Below are 22,236 nucleotides of genomic sequence, written 5' to 3' on the forward strand. Positions count from 1 at the left end.
CTAACTCAAATCTGCGCTCTTAACCACTGTATTTATCAGAAACAAACAAAAGGAAAGTATCATAAAAATGACAACTATCCAACACTTGGGAGAAATCATTTATTGAGAAGTTTTATTACCTCTCCCAATCTTTATCTTCATATATTTGACTTTTTTACATTATTGTTTTAATGCAGTTTTTCTTTTATTGCTTGACATTATTTTACTCACATTTTTGTTTGAATTTACATAGGCCACATCTGTCATTCTACCATGATATTCCACTTAATAGACTGATCATCACTGACTCAGCCACTTCCTAAAAAGCTATCATGGTTACAAGTAAATAAGTTTAAAGAAAAAATTTTCTGAATTTCCTATCCAAACAAAATCACTATCTTTCAGACACATGCCTTCTTTGGTCTTAGATGTGAAGAAGATATTCTCTTCAGTTAGTCCACTTAATTCAGCAGCAACATAACAAAGAAGAAAATGGGACTTAAGTTTCTTTGCAATTGTAAAGTACTTAAAGGAAGTTTTACTCTTTGAGATAAAATGAAAAATAGGAGAAGCAAATTTCTTCTAAGCAGTGAGAACATTTCTTGTTTTCTCATTTTATAAGGAAGAAGGAAGTAATCCTCACTATCTAAACTCATAGAAGGTAGATGAACAATGATCTCTCTGCACTTCCAGGTTGCAATACCCATAAGGCATTTCGTCACTTTAATATATGAACACTGAGAAATCAGAATACAAGTTGACTGCCAAACAAGGTACTGCGATGGATTTTTTAAAAAAGATTTATTTATTTATTTGAGAGAGAGAGAGGGAGTGAGAGAGAGAAAGTGTGCATGAGCCAGGGGAAGGGGAGAGGGAGAGAGAGAATTTCAAGCAGACTCCCCGCTGAGCATAGGGCCCCCTGTGAGGCTCAATCCCTGAGACCACGATCTGAGCTGAAATCAGAAGTCTGATGCTCAACGGACTGAGCCACCCAGGTGTCCCAATCTGAGATATATAATATGGAGATAACTGGTCTTTTGACAGAACTTAGTTACCATGGAGGTAATTTAGTTCTTTGAAGTTGGTCTATTCGTGTTGTTATGTTGAGCATCAATTATTTTCCAAAGAGTTAATTCTAGGATGGGAAGTATTTTCCTATCAAAAGCCACTGGGTCTAAGAGAGAACAAAATCTCCACACAAAACAAGAAATTAGAATCATAGAGCAATACAATTTGAGAACTTGAAAGATCCTTGAAAATTATATAAAATTTACTAACTTTTTGAAAAATATAATTATGAATCTGCTTTTTATTTTTTCTTAAGATTTTATTTATTTATTTTAGAAAGAAAGAGCCAGCACAGGGGGAAGAGTAGAGGGAGAGGGACAAGCAGACTCTGTGCTGAGCATGGAGCCTGACATGGGGCTCAATCCCACGACCCTGAGATCATGACCTGAGCCAAAATCAAGAGTCGGATGTTTAAAACTGACTGAGCCACCTAAGCACCCCGACCAATTTGCTTTTTAAATGAATAGGAGTATACTTATTCAATAAGTGTAGGAAATAGTAAAGCATATATATCTCAGTTCACATCATGATCAACTAAAAAGCAACTAAGAACAAAGGTATGATGGTAGAAGGTGTGCTTAAAAGAAAAGAAAGTGTAAGGGAGGGGAAAAAGGAAGAGTAACAGAGAAATAAGAGATGAATAAAGAAGCACAGACAAGAAGAAATACAGTGAAATGCAGTAAGGGGACTTCTGTCTTACTCATCTTTGTATCCCAATTCTTGGCTTGCAGCTTAGCACACAGTAGACACTCAATAAATGTTTATCAAATAAAATTAAAGAGGACAGAAAGAAAGGGCTGAGGAGTTCCTGGCTGGCCCTGTCAGAAGAGCATGCGGCTCTTTCAGGGTCAAAAGTTTGAGCCCCACATTAGGTGTAAAGATTACCTAAGTAAGTAAATAAATAAACTTTAAAAAAGAAAAAAGAAAGGGCTGCTGAGAAGTACAATGAATATACTTTTTAGAAATCATTATATGGTTCACATGGCTATGGATTCAAAATGAGCAACTTAATCTCATTTCCTCAGTGAGTTTAGCCAAGTTCATTAACCTCTTGGTTAATTAACTATAGGTTCTTAGTCTAAAAAATAAACTATTTGAACTGGGTGATTTTTAGGGTTTCTTCCTTATTCTCTACAGAAAGAGTAACCAAATATAGCTAAATAAAATCAAAGGAAGGTTCTTAGCTTAAATGCTGCTTAAACTAAATCAGTGGTCAGCAGATGCAATTTATATATTTGTGTACAACTGAGGCAAATTAGTCCCTTTATTGTTCATATGATACAAGCAGTCATTCAAAGAAATATCTAGATAGGTCTCAATCTCTTAGAAGAGCAGTATTAGGAAAGCATAAACATTTCTGCCCCAATTTTTTTTCTGGCTAGGTGTATCTTACTGAACTGAGCAGTATCTCTTACTCCATAGATTTCTGTTTAGTATGAATGATACCGAAGTAATCCTGGGACACTACACAAAATAATACAGAAGGATACTGTTAAGAGAGAAAAAGGTGATTATTTTTCCATTTTACAAAGTAACAGGATTCTGTTCTAGAGTGTTGTTGTTTTTTTTAAGGGGGGAAATTGTTACTAGGAGAACAAGCAGTTATTTCTCCATTTTTAACAACTATACTATATAATGCAAAACAAGAAGAAAACAACATTAAAAGAAAATATGGCTTCATGAAATGAGAGCTGAAGTGGAAAAGACTTCCTGTGTAAAAAATTTCCAATCACACATGATAATTAAAAGTAATAAAAGAGTGATGGGAAGCGGCACCATGGAATCAGGGTGGGTTAATATCATTTGGAGATTGCTATAAAAGAACACAGAAAGAAACAGATCTTCCAGAGGCACTTCAAGTATGAACCTATGGGACTCCTTAATTATACACACACAAAGTGTATACTATGTATCATCATATCATCATAATTCAGCATATTTCAAAGTCAGAAGACTAGGAAAAGGAATGCTCCCTGCAGGTCAGGGTATTGATGACTGGCAAAACACTAGCAAGCTTGCACTGCAGTTGTCTGAGCCACACCCAGTCTACGGTTAAATATAGAATTTAGTTTCTGGAACTATTGGTCTTCTTAACCTTCACAGTCCAAGTATTCACTGAAAAAATTAAAAGTAAAAAGGAGAAAGGAAAGAGACTGAAACCAAAATCCAAGTACTAATAAACTGTCCTGGGAAGAGTTCCAAAATGCAGTAAATACAAGAGAATTAAATTACAGAAGCCTCAAGCAACATTCTAGAAACACACTTTACAAACTGATTTGTCTCTTCTATGCTGATTCTACCAGGATGTACAACACACTTATATAAAATGTATTTGTGTACTAGACTTATGTCTCTAATTCAGATGATATATTCAGGCTGTATAACATGTCAGGTTAACAGCAGTGAAACCAAATTTAGAGCTATGATTTAATTTTGGTTTGTTATAGTATTGTGGTTGTGATGCTATTTTTGCTCATGAAGAGGTACTTTTATCCTAAGAAGCTATTTTTAGATGCTTAAATTTTGGGGGAAGAGATACTCTCAAGCTAAAAATTTTAATACTGATTCTTTGCCTGTTGGGGAGAATATTTTGGGTTTATTTTTAAAAGCTGATTTTGGAGACTGACAAAAGTTAAACAACAACAAAAAATGTTTTCCATATAATTTCAGAGGGTTCTAGGCTTTAGTAATGACTTTGTTTTATATTGCTCACTGAAGATGAACACGGAAAGAATTAAGAGGAGCAAAAAACATAGTATAGGTATACTGTTTCCATAAAAAAATAAAACATACAATAGTTTTAATTACAAACACACACAGAGGTATTCATTTTGCCTCCAATTTCCTGGACATACCCAGACACAGAGTCATCATTCAGCTACGTTAATGAAAATTAACAGCAATAAGTACCCTAAATACACAAATCTGGCTCCAAAACTACTACTCTTAACCACTATACACTGTTGCTTCTACCTGTCACAGCTAGGTACTCTTACATTTATCCCTGTATTTAAAGTCTTCTCCAAGTTCCTTCTCTTTCTATCTTCTTTAATTGGGTTGAAAAATCATATAAGGAGATTTGAAGTGTTCTTTTACCTATCTTCCTTGAAGCCAGAATAGGTGCATAGCGAGGTCTCATTCTTTTGTGTCCTAGTCATATTCTAACACTCCAGAGCCACACCTGTTTCCACAGCTAAAAGAATATCCTGCCCAAATTGCTGAAAGGGTAAAGGAAAGGAAAAAAGGAAAGAGTACATTAGAAGCCTTGCTTCTAGGTCATACAGCCTCCAGCACTTTTTTTTTTTAAGATTTTGTTTATTTATTTGTCACAGAGTGAGAGAGATTTTATGTATTTATGTGACAGAGAGAGAGCACAAGGGAAGCAGCAGGCAGAGGGAGAGGGAGAAGCAGGCTCCCTGCCGAGCAAGGAGCCAGATGCGAGACTCGATCCCAGGACCCTAGGATCATGACCTGAGCCGAAGGCAGACGCTTAACCGACTGAGCCTCCTAGGCATCCCAAGCCTCCAACACTTCTGACCATAAACTCTAAAGACGTTTGAAGTCAACTAGGTTCATCATCCCTCTAACTCCTGTCACCTGAAAGTATCTCCTTCTCCATCCCCAGCACTTTGCTTCATACCTAGTAAGTACCTTGTTGAATGAACAAAAGAGTGATTAGGTTTCCTGAATAAAAGACCCACTTGAGGTTCATGTTCATGAATTTAAAATGAGGTCCGCAGGATTTTAAATTTTTCTCCAGCCATATTTAGCTGCAAAAATGCAGAAACAGTATAAGCAAAAATGAAAGAGATAGATACGACCAGGGTTCATTCATGCTTGTGGCTCTAACCGTACCTGATACAATGATGCTTCCTAAGTCTCCATTTCTAAAGACATTGAGATCTCTTAACATCCTGAAATGAGTTCACAGTCAAAGCTCCAAGTGGAAAGAACTTTAATGGAAAAAGAATACCGGCTCACCACTGGTTATGAGGAAGGCGTTCTACTGTGTGCTTTACATACATAATCTCATACAACTCTTCTCATAATAGCATCTCCATTTTACAGAAAACTGAAATTCTCAAGGATTAACATTAAGATGAAGCTGGGACTAAACAGTAAAGTTTGTATGACTCTGAAGCCCACCTGCTTTTTACTATATCATAATACTTAACTCTTCTTTTTTAAACATTTCAATTGGGGTTAAGAGATGTTGAATGATTTGTCCAAAGTCAAACTATTTTCTAATGGTACAGATACTGTCTCCCAGAGGAATGCTCTATGAACATCACCAGTGTTAAGATCTCTTTTACACTTCCTGCTTTGCCACCTCTATGTTCCATCTATAACTAGGTTAGGCTGTTCTTTTCTTCATATTTTTTCTGATACCTATTACCTTCTATCCATTTTGTTTCCCTTTGCTTTGATCTTACAGTTGGGGCCCTCATCATTCACGCATAGATTACTCTAACAGCCTCCTAGCTGGCCTCCACTTATCCCTCTTCCAATCCATTTACATGTGGGCTAGTCATGGTCACTTCCTTTTTCTGAGGTCCTTACCTATAAACTGTAAATAAAAAATATATACAGTATAAAATTTTGAAGGTCAACTGTCATACAGAATAATTATCAATAAGATCAATAATTATATATGAACTGTAAAATCCTACTCAAATGTAAGTTAAGATATATGAGGGCAGATACTACACCTTATATTTATTTTAAATTTATTTTCCCTTGGCTCTAGGTATCTGGTATATGTGTTCAAATACATACTTGATTGGCTGATTTTTTCCCTATCTTCCATACTCCCACTGATATTACCTAATGGACCAATCTGATCAGGTACAATTTCCTTTATGAAAAAGCCTGAACACCAAAGCTGTGGTATAACTAAGCATGGTACTTATTTAATTATAGCATGCATAATACGACTAAGTCCCGTATAATCAAGTAGAGATGCTCTTAATGAAAAACCCTATGTTCTGCCAAAAAGAACTATGTGATAATCTATAATATTCTTTTTCTGATTCTCTAATTAGTGAATTCCTATCATCCATCAAAATGCAGCCAGAATGTCATCATTTTGTTTAAGTCTTACTCTTTCCTCTGTTTGTTTGCATCTTATGGACCCATAAATTCAAGTACCCATCTTCGTAACAGCATTTATTCCTCAGTTCTACAACTGCTTATATGATAGTGCTCCCCCGCCCACATTGGTGAGGGACTATATTTTAGGGTAACTAAAGAGTTGAGGGAAAGTTCTCCTTTATAGAGGATTCCAGCTGATTAATGCAGAAGAAAGGAAAAAATTGGAATGTAACCATTACAAAACAAAAAAGTGACTAGGAAAAAAATCATCAGTGGATGACAAAATAGTGGTTTTCAGTCCTGGCTGTATTGTAAAATCACTTGGGAACTTTTCAAATATACCTTTACCTATGTCCAGTTGGTCAAGGGTAATGTCTCACTGATATTTTTAAAAGCTCCCGGGTGATCCTAATATGCAGCCAAAGTTAAGAATCACTGCCCTCAAACCATTCACGAACTTTCTAATAAATGGATCAAGATGATAGGACTGAATCTCATGATTAATCTTATAGTTACTAAAAATGAGACAACCAGACATAATGTGCCTCCTTATACGATGTACTAGTAAGAACAAAGTAGCAGTTATGGGCCCAAAGAGCTAAACTAGAACCTAATGAGTACTCTAGATCTAACCACCAATCTACAGAAAATAAGAGGTCATGTTAAGAGACACATATGAGGATGTAAGAGGCCAAATCTAAAATGTGGGAAATGAAATATGACAAATGTCTTTAACAAATAAACAGTATGAAGAAAATGTGTGTGTGTGTGTGTGTGTGTGTAAGGAACTGTTACAAATTAAGAGATTCAAAAGACATAGTCACCATACGCAGTATGTAAAAATACATTTGATAAACAGGTGAATGAATGAATGAATGAATGAGTGAATTAATGTTAATTAAAGAAAAAACCCAATTGTTATAATTAATAAATTATTAAATCTTATACTCTGAAAAGCAGGACTAGATGTGGGAAAGGATGCAGAAGTAAAATAATTTTGATATGGGAACTAGTGAAATATTTATCTGTTTCTGTCATTGTCATATAGAAAATTTTCAAAATATTTCAGTGGACTTAATATTTGGTTTTTAATTTATATTTGTATTTGCCTTATGACTTTGAATAAAAAGAAAAACAATAACAAATTATTATGGGGCAAATATAACCATTATTTTTTCTATTGGGGATGAGATACAGTTGTTCTGTATCAGAGCTGTCTAATAAAATTTTCTGTAATGATAGAAATATTCCATATAAAATTTTCTGTGATAGAAATACTGTCTAAAACTATACATGACTACTGGACTCTTAAAATACGGCTAGTATGACTGAGGAACTGAATTTTAAATTTTATTTCAAGTAATTTAAATAGCTACACACCACCACCACAACAGACAGTACAGTTCTAGTTGACTACAGCTCTCCTCTCTACCTGCAACATTTGCTCTTTCCTTTTACCTAAGTAACTCTTACCACATCCCGTATTATAAGATGTCACAGCACCATGAACCTTTCCTTTCATACATACATTACCGTTGCAATTTTGTGATTATCTGATTAATGTCTGTCTCTCTAACCTGATTGTAAACTCCAAGACTGCAGGAACTATTTATGTTCCCGATCGCATTGTAGAGTGACACTCATTTACTTGTTAAGAAAATGCTATTATTAGAGAACACTGTGTAGTTGAGTTTTTGTGATAATGAAGACTTTTCATTTCCTGTAATTCCATGCAATTTGATCCAAATTTTAGATCCTTACACATATACAATATATATATAAAGGTAGAGAAAACTGTACCATGAACCCCCAAGCAAACATTACCAGGCTACAGAAACCATCGACTTACAGATAACACTCTTGTTTTATCCACACCCATCATATTATATATTTCAGCACCTATTTCTAAAAGACAAGAACTCTAATTTTTATAAATGTAGCACCACTTACATATAAGCAACTGTTATCATAACTAAAACAAGAATCACCATTTATACAGTGTTCAAATCTCCTCAATTGGCCAATATATATATATATATATATATATATATATATATATATAAAACCTTGAAGAAACTTAGTTATTATATTCTTAGGTCTCTCACATAATGGACTTTGTTGACCTGAATTCCCCATAGCATCATTTAGCATACCTTTGTTCCATATTTCCTAACCTGAAGCTGGACCCAGAGGCTTGATTTTATTCAGCTTCAATTTTGCTAGAAAAATACTTTATGTGGGTAGTGGTATTTACATCCTCCAAGAGGTACATAATGCCTGGTTGTCTGTCTTTGTTAGCAGCTATTCATGATCATTGTCAGATCTATTATTTCATTAGGAGTTTACAAAGTGATGATATTCTAATTATATTATTCCTTTTTCATTTATTAGTTGGGATCCTTCATTAAAGAAAGCCTTTTTGATTCATCAGAGATAAAGTTCATATGCAAAATACAAGTTAAATGCTCAGTTCTGTCTTTTTACCACTTTTAAATATTTAATTGGTTCTCTAACATTCTCTAGGTGTAACCAATAATTTTTTTTAGTATCTTTATTACATATGGATTTTTAATAAGCTTGCTGGGCTTCAATCTATTACCACTGGTATTATTACTAATGTTCAAATTATCCCCATCTTTGGATAGGGAGCCTCTTCAAGTTAGCTCCTGAGTCCTTTTGATATCACTCACCTACCTATAATGGCCTTCTTGCTTTAATAAGATTTCTGGTCTTATCGTGTATCTTTCTTGTCCTAAGTCTAGAATCAGACATTTCTCCAAGGAGTGCTAATGGTACCTATGACCACAACCTGGGCCCCAGGCCAGCTAATTTCTACTAGGCTGATCATTGTTTATGGGATTTTTGAGTGAGTAAAGATGGAAAGTACACCCCTCCTTTTTTTCAAGAGAAATTATAACAAATTCAATTATTTATGATTCATATTCAAGATTTTAGTATTTCCCACCAAAATTATGGCTGGCTTCTTAGCAGAAGTTGACAAGTTGATCCTAAAATTCATATGGACATACAAAGGATCCAGAATAGCTGAAACAATCTTGAAAAAGAAGAAAGTGAAAAATTCCTATTTCCAGATTTCAAAATCTACTACAATAAAACAGTAATCATAACAGTGTGGTATACAGATCAATAAAACAGAACAGAACTGAAGAGTCCCCTCAGATTTATAGTCAACTGATTTTTGACAAGGGTACCAAGACTAATCAATGGGAAAAGAATAGTTCTTTCAAAAGTGCTGGGACAACTGGATATTCACATGCAAAAGAATGATGTAGGGTCCCTACCCCACATCATACGCAAAAATTAACTCTAATGGATCAAAGACCTAAATGTAAGAGTTAAAAGTAAAAAATGCTTAGAAAAAAACACAGAAATAAATCTTGCGCTTTGACTTAGGCACAGCTTTCTTAGATAAGACAATAAAGGTACAAGCAACAGATGAGAAAATAAATTGGACTTGATGAAAATTAAAAGCTTACATGCTCCAAAAGTCATCATTGAGAATATGAAAAGACCACCCACAGAATGGGAGAAAATATTTGGAATCCATGCATATCAGATTGGATAAAAAAATAAGACCTATCGATAGGATGTCTGCAAGAGACTCATTTTAGACCCAAAGACACCACCAGATTGAAAGTGAGGGGATGGAAAACCATTTATCAGGCTAAGAAAGCTGGGTTGGCAATCCTTATGTCAAACAAATTAAATTTTAAATCAAAGACTGTAATAAGAGATAAGGAAAGATACTCTATCATAATTAAAGGGTCTATCTAACAAGAAGATCTAACAATTATAAGTATTTTTTTTTAAAGATTTTATTTATTTATTTGACAGAGATAGAGACAGTCAGCGAGAGAGGGAACACAAGCAGGGGGAGTGGGAGAGGAAGAAGCAGGCTCACAGCAGAGGAGTCTGATGTGGGGCTCGATCCCATAACGCCGGGATCACGCCCTGAGCTGAAGGCAGACGCTTAACCGCTGTGCCACCCAGGCGCCCCTAACAATTATAAGTATTTATGCCCTTAACAAGGGAGCAGCCAATTATATAAACCAATTAATAACAAAATTAAAGAAACACATCAATAATAATACAATAATAGTAGGGGACTTTAACACCCCACTCACTGCAATGGACAGATCTTCTAAACAGAAGATCAACAAGGAAACAAGGGCTTTATATGACACATGGGACCAGATGGACTTCACAGATACATTCAGAGCATTCCATCCTAAAGCAACAGAATACACATTCTTCTCGAATGAACATGGAACATTCTCCAGAACAGGGGTCACAAATCAGGTCTCAACTGGTACCAAAAGATTGGGATCATTCCCTGCATATTTTTAGACCAAAATGCTTGAAACTTGAACTCAATCACAAGAGGAAATTTGGAAAGAACTCAAACACATGGAGGCTAAAGAACATCCTACTAAAGAATGAATGGGTCAACCAGGAAGTTAAAGAAGAATTTAAAAAAATTCATGGAAACAAATGAAAACACAACTGTTCAAAACCTTTGGGATGCAGGAAGTAAACAGCAATACAAGCCTTTCTCAAGAAACAAGAAAGGTCTCACATACACAACCTAACCATATACCTAAAGAAGCTGGAGAAAAAACAGCAAATAAAGCCTAAACTCAGCAGGAGAAGAGAATTAATAACAATTAGAATAGAAATCAATGAAATAGAAACCAAAAGAACAGTACAACAGATCAACAAAACCAGGAGCTGGTTCTTTGAAAGAATTAATAAGATTGATAAACTCCTGGCCAGACTTACCAAAAAGAAAAGAAAAGGACTCAAATAAATAATATCATGAATGAAAGAGGAAAGATCACAACCAACACTGAAGAAATACAAACAATTATAAGAACACATAATGAGCAACTATATGCCAACAAATTAGGCATTTCTTCTTCTGGAAGAAATGGATGCATTCCTAGAGATGTATAAACTACCAAAATTGAAACAGGAAGAAACAGAAAACCTGAACAGACCCATACCAGCAAGGAAACTGAAGCAGTAATAAAAAAAAAAAAAAACCTCCCAAAAAACAAGAGTCCAGGGCTGGATGGCTTCCCAGGAGGAATTCCACCAAACATTAAAAGAATTACTAATACCTATTCTTCGGAAGCTGTTTCAAAAAAATAGAATTGGAAGGAAAACTCCCAAACTCTTTCCATGAGGCCAGCATGACCCTGATCTGAAAACCAGACAAAGACCCCACCAAAAAGGAGGATTACAGACCAATATCCCTGATGAACATGGATGTAAAATTTCTCACCAAGATACTAGCCAGTAGGATCCAACAGTACACTAAAAGGTTTATTCACCACGACCAAGTGGGATTTATTCCTGCGCTGCAAGCATAGTTCAACATCTGCGAATCAATCAACGTGATACACTATATAAATAATAGAAAGGACAAGAACCATATGATCCTCTCAATAGATACAGAAAAAGCATTTGACAAAGTACAGCATCCTTTCTTGGTTAAAACTCTTCACAGTGTATGGATAGAGGGAACATACCTCAATATCATAAAAGCTATATATGAAAAGCCCACAGCAAATATCATTCTTAATGGGGAAAAACCGAGAGCTTTTCCCCTAGGGTCAGGAACATGGCAGGGATGTCCACTATCACCACTGTTGTTCCACACAGTACTAGAAGTCCTAGCCTCAGCAATCAGACAACAAAAAGAAATGAAAGGCATCCAAATCGGCAAAGAAGTCAAACTCTCATTCTTTGCAGATGACATGATACTCTATGTGGAAAACCGAAAAGACTCCACCCCAAATTGCTAGAACTCATACTGGAATTCAGCAAAGTGGGAGGATATAAAATCAATGCACAGAAATCAGTTGCATTTCTACACATTAACAATGAGACAGAAGAAAGAGAAATTAAGGAGTTGATCCCATTTACAAAACCATAAGGTACCTAGGAATAAATCTAACCAAAGAGGCAAAGGATCTGTACTCAGAAAACTATATAACACTCATGAAAGAAATAGAAAAAGAAATAAAGAAATGAAAAAATGTTCCATGCTCATGGATTTTGGAAGAACAAATATTGTTAAAATATCTATGCTACCTAGAGCAATATGCACATTCACTGAAATCCCTATCAAAATACCATCAATGTTTTTCAGAGCTGGAACAAATAATCCTAAAATTTGTGTGGAACCAGAAAGGTCCCTGAATAGCCAAAGCAAATTTGAAAAAGAAAACAAAAGTTGGTGGCATCACAATTCCAGACTGCAAGCTCTATTACAAAGCTGTAACCATCAAGACAGCATGGTACTGGCACAAAAACAGACACATAGATCAATGGAACAGAAGAGAGAACCCAGGAATGGATCCTCAACTCTATGGTCAACTAATCTTCGACAAAGTAGTAAAGAATATCCCATGGAAAAAAGAGTTTCTTCAACAAATAGTGTTGGGAAAATTGGATAGCCACATGCAGAAGAATGAAACTGGACAATTTCCTTACACCATACACAAAAATAGACTCAAAATGGATGAAAGACCAAGTGTGAGACAGGAGTCCATCAAAATCCTAAAGGAGAACACAGGCAGCAATCTCTGTGACCTCAGTTGCAGCAACTTCTTGCTAGACACATCTCCAAAGGCAAGGGAAACAAAGGCAAAAATGAACTATTGGGACTTCATCAAGATAAGAAGCTTTTGCACAGCAAAGGAAACAGTCGACAAAAGCCAAAAGACAACAGACAGAATGGGAGAAGATATTTGCAAATGACAATATCAGATAAAGGCCTAGTATTCAAAATCTATAAAGAACTTATCAAACTCAACACTCAAAGAACAAATAATCCAATCAAGAAATGGGCAGAAGACATGAACAGACTTTTTTCCAAATAAGATATTCAAATGGCCAACAGACACATGAAAATATGCTCAACATCACTCGGCATCAGGGAAATGCAAATCAAAACCACAGTGAAATACCACCTCACACTAGTCATAATGTCTAAAATGAACAAGTCAGGAAATGATAGGTATTGGCAATGATGCAGAGAAAGGGGAACCCTCTTATACTGTTGGTTGGAATGCAAGCTGGTGTAGCCACTTTGGAAAATAGTATGGAGATTCCTCAAAAAGTTGAAAATAGAGCTACCTTATGACCCAGCAACTGCAGTAGTAGGTATTTACCCCAAAGATACAAATGTAGTGATTTTCAAGGCGCACCTGCACCCCAATGTTTATAGCAGCAATATCCACAATAGCCCAGATGTCCACTGACAGATGAATGGATAAAGAAGATGTGGTGTGTATATGTAATGGAATACTACTCAACCATCAAAAAAATGAAATCTTGCCATTTGCAGTGATGGGGAAGGAAGTAGAGGGTATTATGCTAAGCAAAATAAGTCAATCAGAGAAAGACAATTATATGATCTCACTTATATGTGGAATTTAAGAAACAAAATAGAGGATCATAGGAGAAGAGAGGAAAAAATAAAACAAGATGAAATCAGAGGGGGAGACAAAGCATAAGAGGAAATAAACTGGGGGCTGTTGCGGGGGTGGGATGGATTGATGGGGTAACTGGGTGATAGACATTAAGAAGTGCACATGATGTGATGAGCACTAGGTATTATGTAAGACTGATGAATCACTGACCTCTACCTCTGAAACTAATAATACATTACATGTTAATTAATTGAATTTAAATTTTAAAAATTAACTAACTAAATAAAATGTCAAGGGACCAAAAAAAATACTTGGAAACCATTATATTATAAGGGACTTGTACTTAGAACATATAAGGAAAACTTACAATTCAATATAAAGACAAATAACCCAATTTAAAAAAAGAGCAAATGATCTGAACAGACATTTCACCAAAGATGAAACAGAAAGAGCCAATAAGCATATGAAAAGATATTCAAATATCACTGGTTAGGGAAACACAAATCAAAACCACAATGAGAATCTACTTTTGCATATACTAGGAAGATCAGAACCAGTAAGACAGCAATAACAAGCGCTGGTGAGAAACTGGAACCATCATACAGTGCTCGATGGAATATAAAATGGTACCTATGCTTTGGAAACTGTCTGGCAGTTTCTCAAAAGGTTGAACACAGTTACCATACGACCCAGCAATTCCACTAGTACACAAATTTCATTGATGGCAGCATTACTGATAATAACTAAAAAGTAGAAACAACCCCAAATGTCCAACAACTGATGAATGAATAAATAAAATATGGCATATCTACACAATGGACTATTATTTGGCGACAAAAAGAAATGCAATACTGAAATGACCTACAACATGGACGGACCTTGAAAACATACTAAGTGAAAGAAGTGAGTCACAAACAGCCATGTTTGTATGATTCCATTCATATGAAATGTCCAGACTGGGCAAATCTATATACAGGGAAAGCAGATTAATGGTCATGTAGGGTTGGGGAAGATGGGGGAAAAAGGAGTGACTGCTACAGGGTACAAGAGTTTTTTTTGGGGTGAAGAGAATATTCTAAATCTGATTGTGGTTGCATAACTGTAAATACACTAAGAAGCACTGAATTGTACACTTTTATTAGGTGAATCGTATCTCAATAAGGCTGTTATTAAAAGAATACAATCAAGATAAATTTGTATATGCACACACATATACAAAATTACAGTCTTTTACTGATATTTTATGTTTATCTGTTTTGCACTGAAAAATTTGACTACTAATAACACCATGATTGTCTTACCTATATCTGTATCTATACAAATAAAAAAAGTACCTGAGTAACAATATTACCAACATTAGTAAAGCAAGGTAAGATTTTTTTGTAGTTCTTTTTATTCCTAAACTGTATCCGACCAAGAAGCATAGTCAAAATACTGTTATAAAGTTATATGATACAGTTCATGAATGTTTAGGTCACACATTTGTTTCATTTTAGTTATTTTTAGGAGTCACCTTCCCCCCATTTCAACCTAATTTTGTCTTATAATTACATAAAATATTTACATGGTCCCAATATGAAAACATGGTATAGTTAGATAAGTCGAGCTTCTATTCTTGCCCCCTCCAATCTGTTTTTTTTTCTCTTCTATTGGTAACCACTTTATTTATTTTATGGTGTATTCCTTCATCTTAAAACAAATTATAAACAAATACATAAACGATAGCCTACTATATACAACTGACACTGGTTTTTTTAACATTATATTCTGAAGATCACTGTATATAGAAAAGTATTCATTCCAATGGATTAAAAAAATACAAAAAAAAAAAGCCTTACAAAATATTTAGTAGTGATGGTACAGAAGGACACAGTATGATTTTCATTCTGTAGAAAGGAAAATTAATTTCTTTTGCTGCTTCATAGCACTGTTATTATTTGAACCTGGGCATCCAACGTATGGATTCACTGTAATTTATTCACCCAGTCCACTACCAATAGACACAAAGGTTGTATTCAATATTTTGATATTATTGCAAACAGGGCTGCTATATTTATACTTTTGTCAGTTTATCTCTGGGATAATTTTCTAGAAGTGAGAATGCTGAGTCAAAGGGCAAATCCATGGGTAATTGTTCCCAATACTGTCAAATTCCTGTCCATGGAAGTTGCTACATTTTGCATTCCCACAAGCAATGTATGAGAGTGCCCATTTCCCTATAGCTCAATCAATAAAAAATGTTATGGAACTTTTGGATTTTTGCCAATGTGATAGGAGAAGAATAGTGTCTCAGTGTAATTTTAATATGAATTTCTCTTACTATAAGTTAAATTGAACATCTTTTTATATGTTTAGGAGGCGTGTGCATTTGGTTTTCTGCTGATATCTTTAGTTTTCTACAGAGTTGGTGGTCTCTCTCTTTTAAAAGTTGTTTATACATCAGGGATAATAATATGCAGCAAATATTTTTTCCAATTTTTCTTTTTCTTTTTTTACTTTGCTCACATTTTTTTTCTCCCCAAGGTTTTTCTTTTAATGTATATAATCAGATTTATCAAACGTTTCCCATATTTTGGATTTTGAGTCCTAGTTAGGAAAAACTCCACCATTTCCAGGGTACCCGTATTTTCTTCTATTATTTTATATGGATTCACTTTTTTGATTCATTCGAAATTTGTCTTGGGGTATGCTATAAAGAATGAATAATTTTGGACTTATACTAATATTTTGAGTAAGCCTAGTACTTTGCTGGCTTTACAGTCAGTGCATATATATTTATTACCTATTCAGTGTACTGAAAAACATCATGCATTGCTCTGAGGCCAGGGAATTTTATATTCCATGTTAGAAAATAAAAAGTCCCGGGGCGCCTGGGTGGCACAGTGGTTAAGCGTCTGCTTTCGGCTCAGGGCGCGATCCTGGCGTTATGGGATCGAGCCCCACATCAGGCTCCTCTGCTATGAGCCTGCTTTATCCTCTCCCACTCCCCCTCCTTGTGTTCCCTCTCTTGCTGACTGTCTCTATCTCTGTCAAATAAATAAATAAAATCTTTAAAAAAAAAAAAAAGAAAAGAAAAAGTTCCACTTTCCCAGAATGAAATCATACCATGACCCACTGCTATTAAATACTCTGAGAGGCTTTTGCATTTTTGCAACTACTGGAATAAACGACATATTTTCTTACTGGTTGTGCCAAGTAAGATAAAATTAGACCAAAGATAACCAATTCCTGGATTAAAAACATTTATTAATTAAAATTACGGCCAGAAGGTGAAAATTAAGATTAAATGGGAGTTTTACACAGGGTAAATGCTCATATCTTTTTTTAGGGGGGCTGGGCTTGAACTCACAGCCCTGAGATCAAGACTGGAGCCAAGATCAAGAGTCAGATGCTTAACCGACTGAGCCACCTAGGCACCCCTCAATATTTCTGTAACTGAAATTTGATCACTGTGATTCTGTGGGTAGTTTTTGTTGCTTTGGAAAAAAAAATAACTGCAAAGCTTGCGAGGTTCAATTTTGAAAATGCATTAGGAATATCACCTATCATTATTAATATTACCAATTTTAACAATAATCTTTCCTCATACTGACATTATGTGATAAATGTATATTGGTGTCTTCGTGAAAAAATCAAATGGTTCAATCAGTAGCAAAATTAGAACTTACACCAACTAGAAACTAATACCAAAGTTTATTTTGTTACCAGAGGAAAACGTATACTGCTGCAAATAATTAAAGTTTGATATTATTTAAATTCGTATCTGTTATGTGGTAAGTTCTGAAGAAATTTTTTGGAAGAATCAAAGATCCTAGATGAGAAAAATAAAGCAGACTGTAAATGTCAGGGCTCTTCTACTCTTCTACTGCTCAAGCATATAAGGACTTGTTATTCAATGAATGGCCTCTACTAGAATTTACAATAACGAGAATAAGGAAAGCAACATATGATAACAGCAATGAATAATCTACAGTCTCATTCTGGCTACTTTAAGCAAACTTTTTAATTTCAACCCAATCACAAGAACAAAAACCAAGGCCTCAAATTTGGCATTTTCAATCTCTCTCTATTTTAGGTACTAATGTCTAATGAGCTGGGAGATAATCAGGAAAGAGGCAGAAAGAGAGATGGCAAAAGTCCTGGATGACATGGTTCACTACTGGCTATTGAAACACTTCATTTTATAGATGAAGAAGTTACTGCTCAGAGTGTGTGACCTGAACAAAGTTGCACAGCCGGTTAAATGGCAAAGCCAAACCCGGGTTACAGGTCTTTAACTGAGTCAAATGCTCTTTCCAGTTTGCCATTCGACTGGTCAGATTAGATAATTGTGGAAAAAAAAAAAAAAAGTGAAGCTGGTTCAATGTAAATATGTATTCTATGTCAGCTTAGAAGTTAAACCCAGTTTTTAAACACTCAATTCCATTCTTTTCCATTATTTAAATTATTGTGAAATCTCAATATGAAAATTCAATTGTTTTTACCTTTGCCTAATATATTCTTTTTCTCTATATTTAATCTTAGGAAGTAAATACTTTTCCAATGGAAAACATTACCTATTGAATATAAAACTCTCCATTGAAACAAAATTCCATACACGTTACTTGTAAGTAGGAGACTAAAAGGATAATTCTACTACAGGATCCATCCTAAATACACTGAACATTTAATAATCATATTTAATTAATTTATACCATTTCAGATAGGAAAACTGAAGATAAGGTCTAATTCCAGTCTAAAACATACTGAGTACTTACTATGGATCAGATATTGGCGCTATAGTCAGAAAATAAATTACCAAATCAAAGTAAAAATGTGTATTTCAAACCTTTCGGACTAAGCTCCTTTAAGCCATACTTCTGACTGAAGAAGTAAAATCTGAGCAGCCTCCTCTATAACTATTCGATATTTTTGATGAAAATAAGACTTTGAAGAGTGTTTCCAAAAACAATATAAAGATTTAAATTTAAAAAATTCTTCTAAAGTTTCCGAAATTACTGAGAACATTAAGTGATATTCATAGGTGTTAACTCCAGTTTTATGACTTCTCAATGGTAAAATCATCTTATTTCAGTAATATAGCATTTATAATACTCCAAAATACATTTAGAGATAGAACCTGGATCCCAAATTACTTGTCTGGAAAGTGTCCAAATCTATCTAAGGTTTCTCTTTTTCCTAAGGTTGGGAGATTGCTCATGGGAAAGGACACGTGTACCTTTCCATGACAGCCAGGCACTCCTTTCTCCAGGTAAATCGACTCCCTCGCCGTAGTCGGAAGGTGCCAGATGTGGCAGAGACTGGGGGAGGTGTTTGTCTCCACTCTGGGTCCTCTATTGGAATGGGGGCTGGTCTCATACTTAGTGTAGCCCCTGAAATAAACAAGACATTTTTAGCAAATATCTTGCAATTTATTAAAATCAATGACAAATATAATGAACTCAACAACAATAAATTTTTGTCCTTCCATTGGAACTTGCAAGCCAAATACATTCGATATTTACATTTAAAAAAAAAACAACCCCTGGGCCTCTCATGGTGCCTGCCCCATGCCAATGCAAAATGTTGCCTTGAAACCACTGTCTAGCCTCTGTGCCATAGGCTACGGGCACTGGAGTAACTTGCACTGTGGGTGTGTGTGTGAGGGGGGATAATTTGACCCAAACAAAAATCCAAAGGGATAAAAACTCTTCCTTAAAAAGTTTATCAATAATTACCTTGTAATGTCTTTTTTTTGTTTGTTTTTTTGGGTCACTTGTCTTTTATCCTTTTTTATGTCATCTTTTGAACCAAAGCCCAAAATCTATCTCTTTAGGGGAAAAGGGAAGTATGGTCTTTGGACCAATGACAACTTAATCAGAGTTATCTTCTGAAAAATCTTTCTTGAAATTTCTATCTGAGGGTTTTAATCTTTTGAACAATATACACTATACTATCAGAACCTTTAATTACCACTCAAAGGGCTCTTGTTATTGAGAAAATGGAGCCCTTAAAGAATGTATGCAGGAGATGAATTTAAAATAACTCTAACTGTTGTAAACTCTCAAAGAAAAAAAGTCAAATATAGCATCAGACAGTAAGGTAGTATTTGACATAATTTTAGTCTACTAGTTACCTAAGATCTCCATAGGTCTACTAAGTGTTAAAGCTCTACTGTTTTCTGTTACCTCTTGAATGTAATAAAACCAATGGGGGAAAATGTAATTGGGATATTTTATTAATTTAGACTAGCCTTTTCTCAAACAATGAACTGCTGATGATGCATGTATTCATTAGTTCACCATTTATCAACTCCCCTACTCCCTTTCTTTTGGCTCGCTCTAGGTTAGAAGCTAGGAAAAAAAACCCAAAAAACAAAAACAACAAAACCAAACATTGTCTCTGACCTCTGCAGACTTTATTTCAAAGAACTTAAATGTGTTCATAGAGTTCAGTCCCTGGATCTCCCACTGTTCCTTCATTCTTTATACTGTTCAATTCATCTTCCCAAAGCATAATTATGATCATAGCATTCCACTGACCAAAAGCCTTCAAAAAGTTCCCACTGCCTATGGAATAATATACAAACTCTTAATACACCCCTAGAAAGACAGGTTAGAAATTGTTAGAATTATGTGGAATAATGCACATATTAATAAATACATATTTATTTCTTCATAACAAGAGTCATACTTTATTTATTGTACCTTGTAATTAATACCTTGGGTAGTATTTCTACTTTCCTACATACAGATCTCTTTGTAGATCCCCCTTAATAGCTACATATTTATAGGCATTCTGTTATATAGAGGCCCAATATAACGAACCCTGATTTTCCTCTCCAAACCTGTTGTCTTGCAGCCCTTCCCATCTGAGTAAATGGCATCCCTATTCTTCAAATTGCTTGGCTCAAAATTCTCAGATTCATCTTTGACCTCTCTATTTCTCTCATATACCATATATCTAGTCCATAGCAAACCCTGTCAACTTTATCTTCAAAGTATATCCAGAATCGGGTCAATTTGTATTACTTCAACTAGCTTTAGAATAAGCCAGCATCATCTCTCCAAAGCATAACTTCCTGGAAAGGTTCCAAAGATGGCCCTTCATGATAAGTCGCACCTCCTGCTAATCAGGCCCTTGAATTCTAAGCTGGTCCTGTGACATGTTTTGACAACAGAAAATGGAAACAGTTCGAGTCTAGGTCATAAGACCCTTTGCACCTTCTAACTAGATCTTCTGCAATGCTGGTTTTGGGGGAAGACAGTTGCCATATAAGAATTATGACTAACCTGAGACTATGATACTGTAAGGAAGCCCAAACTAGCCACATGCGGTGAAAGATGCCCAGCCAGCCCCCAGGTGCCACAGTTGAGGGGAAAAAAGCCATTCTGGGTGTTCCAGTTGCAGCACACACCATATAGAGAACTGTATAACCCAGCAGACAGGGAGAAATAAGGCCCTAGGCATAAAGTACTAATACAGCCATGTGGTAGTCAGCCCCCAAGATGGTTCCAGAGGATCCCTGCCTCCTGGTATTCACCCTGTTGTGTAGTCTCTTCCCATACTATATACCAGGATTAGTCTGTGTGGCCAATAACATATGGTAGAAGTGATGATATGTCATTTCTGACATTAGATTATAGAATACACCACGGTGTCTGTCTTAGTTGCTCTCTTAGATCACTTGCTCAGGGGAAAAATAGCTGCCAAGTTGTAAGGACACTCAGGGAGCTCACGTGGAGAGAACTTGAAATCCCTGGCAACAGGCAGGAAGGAAACTGGGGCCTGCAAACACTCAAAGGTAGTGGTCAGTGGCAGATTGTCTAGATGGCTGACAGCGTGACCATAACCTCATGAGAACTCTGAGCAGAACCCTCTTAGGTAAGCCACTCCTAGATTCCTGACCCACAGAAATTGTGAGATAATAAATGTTTGCTGTTCTTAGCTACTAAGTTGTATGGTAATCTGTTGCACAATAATATAAAACAAATGTAAGACATTATAACCATCTCCAGTTGTTTATGTCCCCACATTTCCCAACACACTGAGTATTATGAGTATTACTAATTATTCACATTTATAAATTTGGCAGGCAGAAAAACTTCCCCTAACATAGAGATTTCACTATTAGTAAGAATGAGCATCTTTTCTTGTTTACTTTATATATCTTTTCTTGTAAATTTATATCTTTTGTCTTTTCTTTTGGGTTATTCATCTTACTGGTGTGTTGAAACAATACCAATTGCTAGACACACAGAATGCAACTTTTTTTCCAGTTTGTCATTCGTCTTTTATCTTTATTTATGGTGTGCTTTCTGATCTTAAATCTTATGTAGGCACATTTGTCAACCTCTTCTTTTGTGGTCAATATGTTTTGTGTCATTCAGAATATTTTTATAGTTTTCTTATTGTTTAAACCCTTAACAGATATATGATTTCCTGATGTGTGTGACATAAAGTAAATATTTAACTTCTTCCTCAAACGGACAAGCATGTCATCACACAATGCTTTAGAGACTCATGGCTTAAATATATGGCAGACTGTGGCCGGCTGCCATAGTTTAAATAAAGTTTTACTGGAACATAGCCATACTCATTCATTTACATGCTGAATTTATATCAAAGTTTTACAGTTACATTACATTTGCATCAAAGT

General features: G+C 35.3%; 1 protein-coding gene across 9 annotated transcripts in view; it reads right to left on the reverse strand.

Moving 5' to 3' along the window:
- The window catches only part of HMBOX1 (homeobox containing 1), a 187,135-nt gene that overhangs the window by 38,394 nt on the left and 126,505 nt on the right, over positions 1-22,236 (reverse strand). For all 9 annotated transcript variants that reach the window (XM_026518918.4, XM_026518915.4, XM_026518914.4 and 6 more), the window contains exon 6: positions 18,817-18,970. In XM_026518918.4, coding sequence (XP_026374703.1) covers positions 18,817-18,970 — 154 coding nt within the window. The remainder of the gene's footprint in view (positions 1-18,816; positions 18,971-22,236) is intronic.

Source organism: Ursus arctos, unplaced genomic scaffold (assembly GCF_023065955.2).
Source record: "Ursus arctos isolate Adak ecotype North America unplaced genomic scaffold, UrsArc2.0 scaffold_11, whole genome shotgun sequence".
Lineage (NCBI taxonomy): Eukaryota > Metazoa > Chordata > Mammalia > Carnivora > Ursidae > Ursus > Ursus arctos.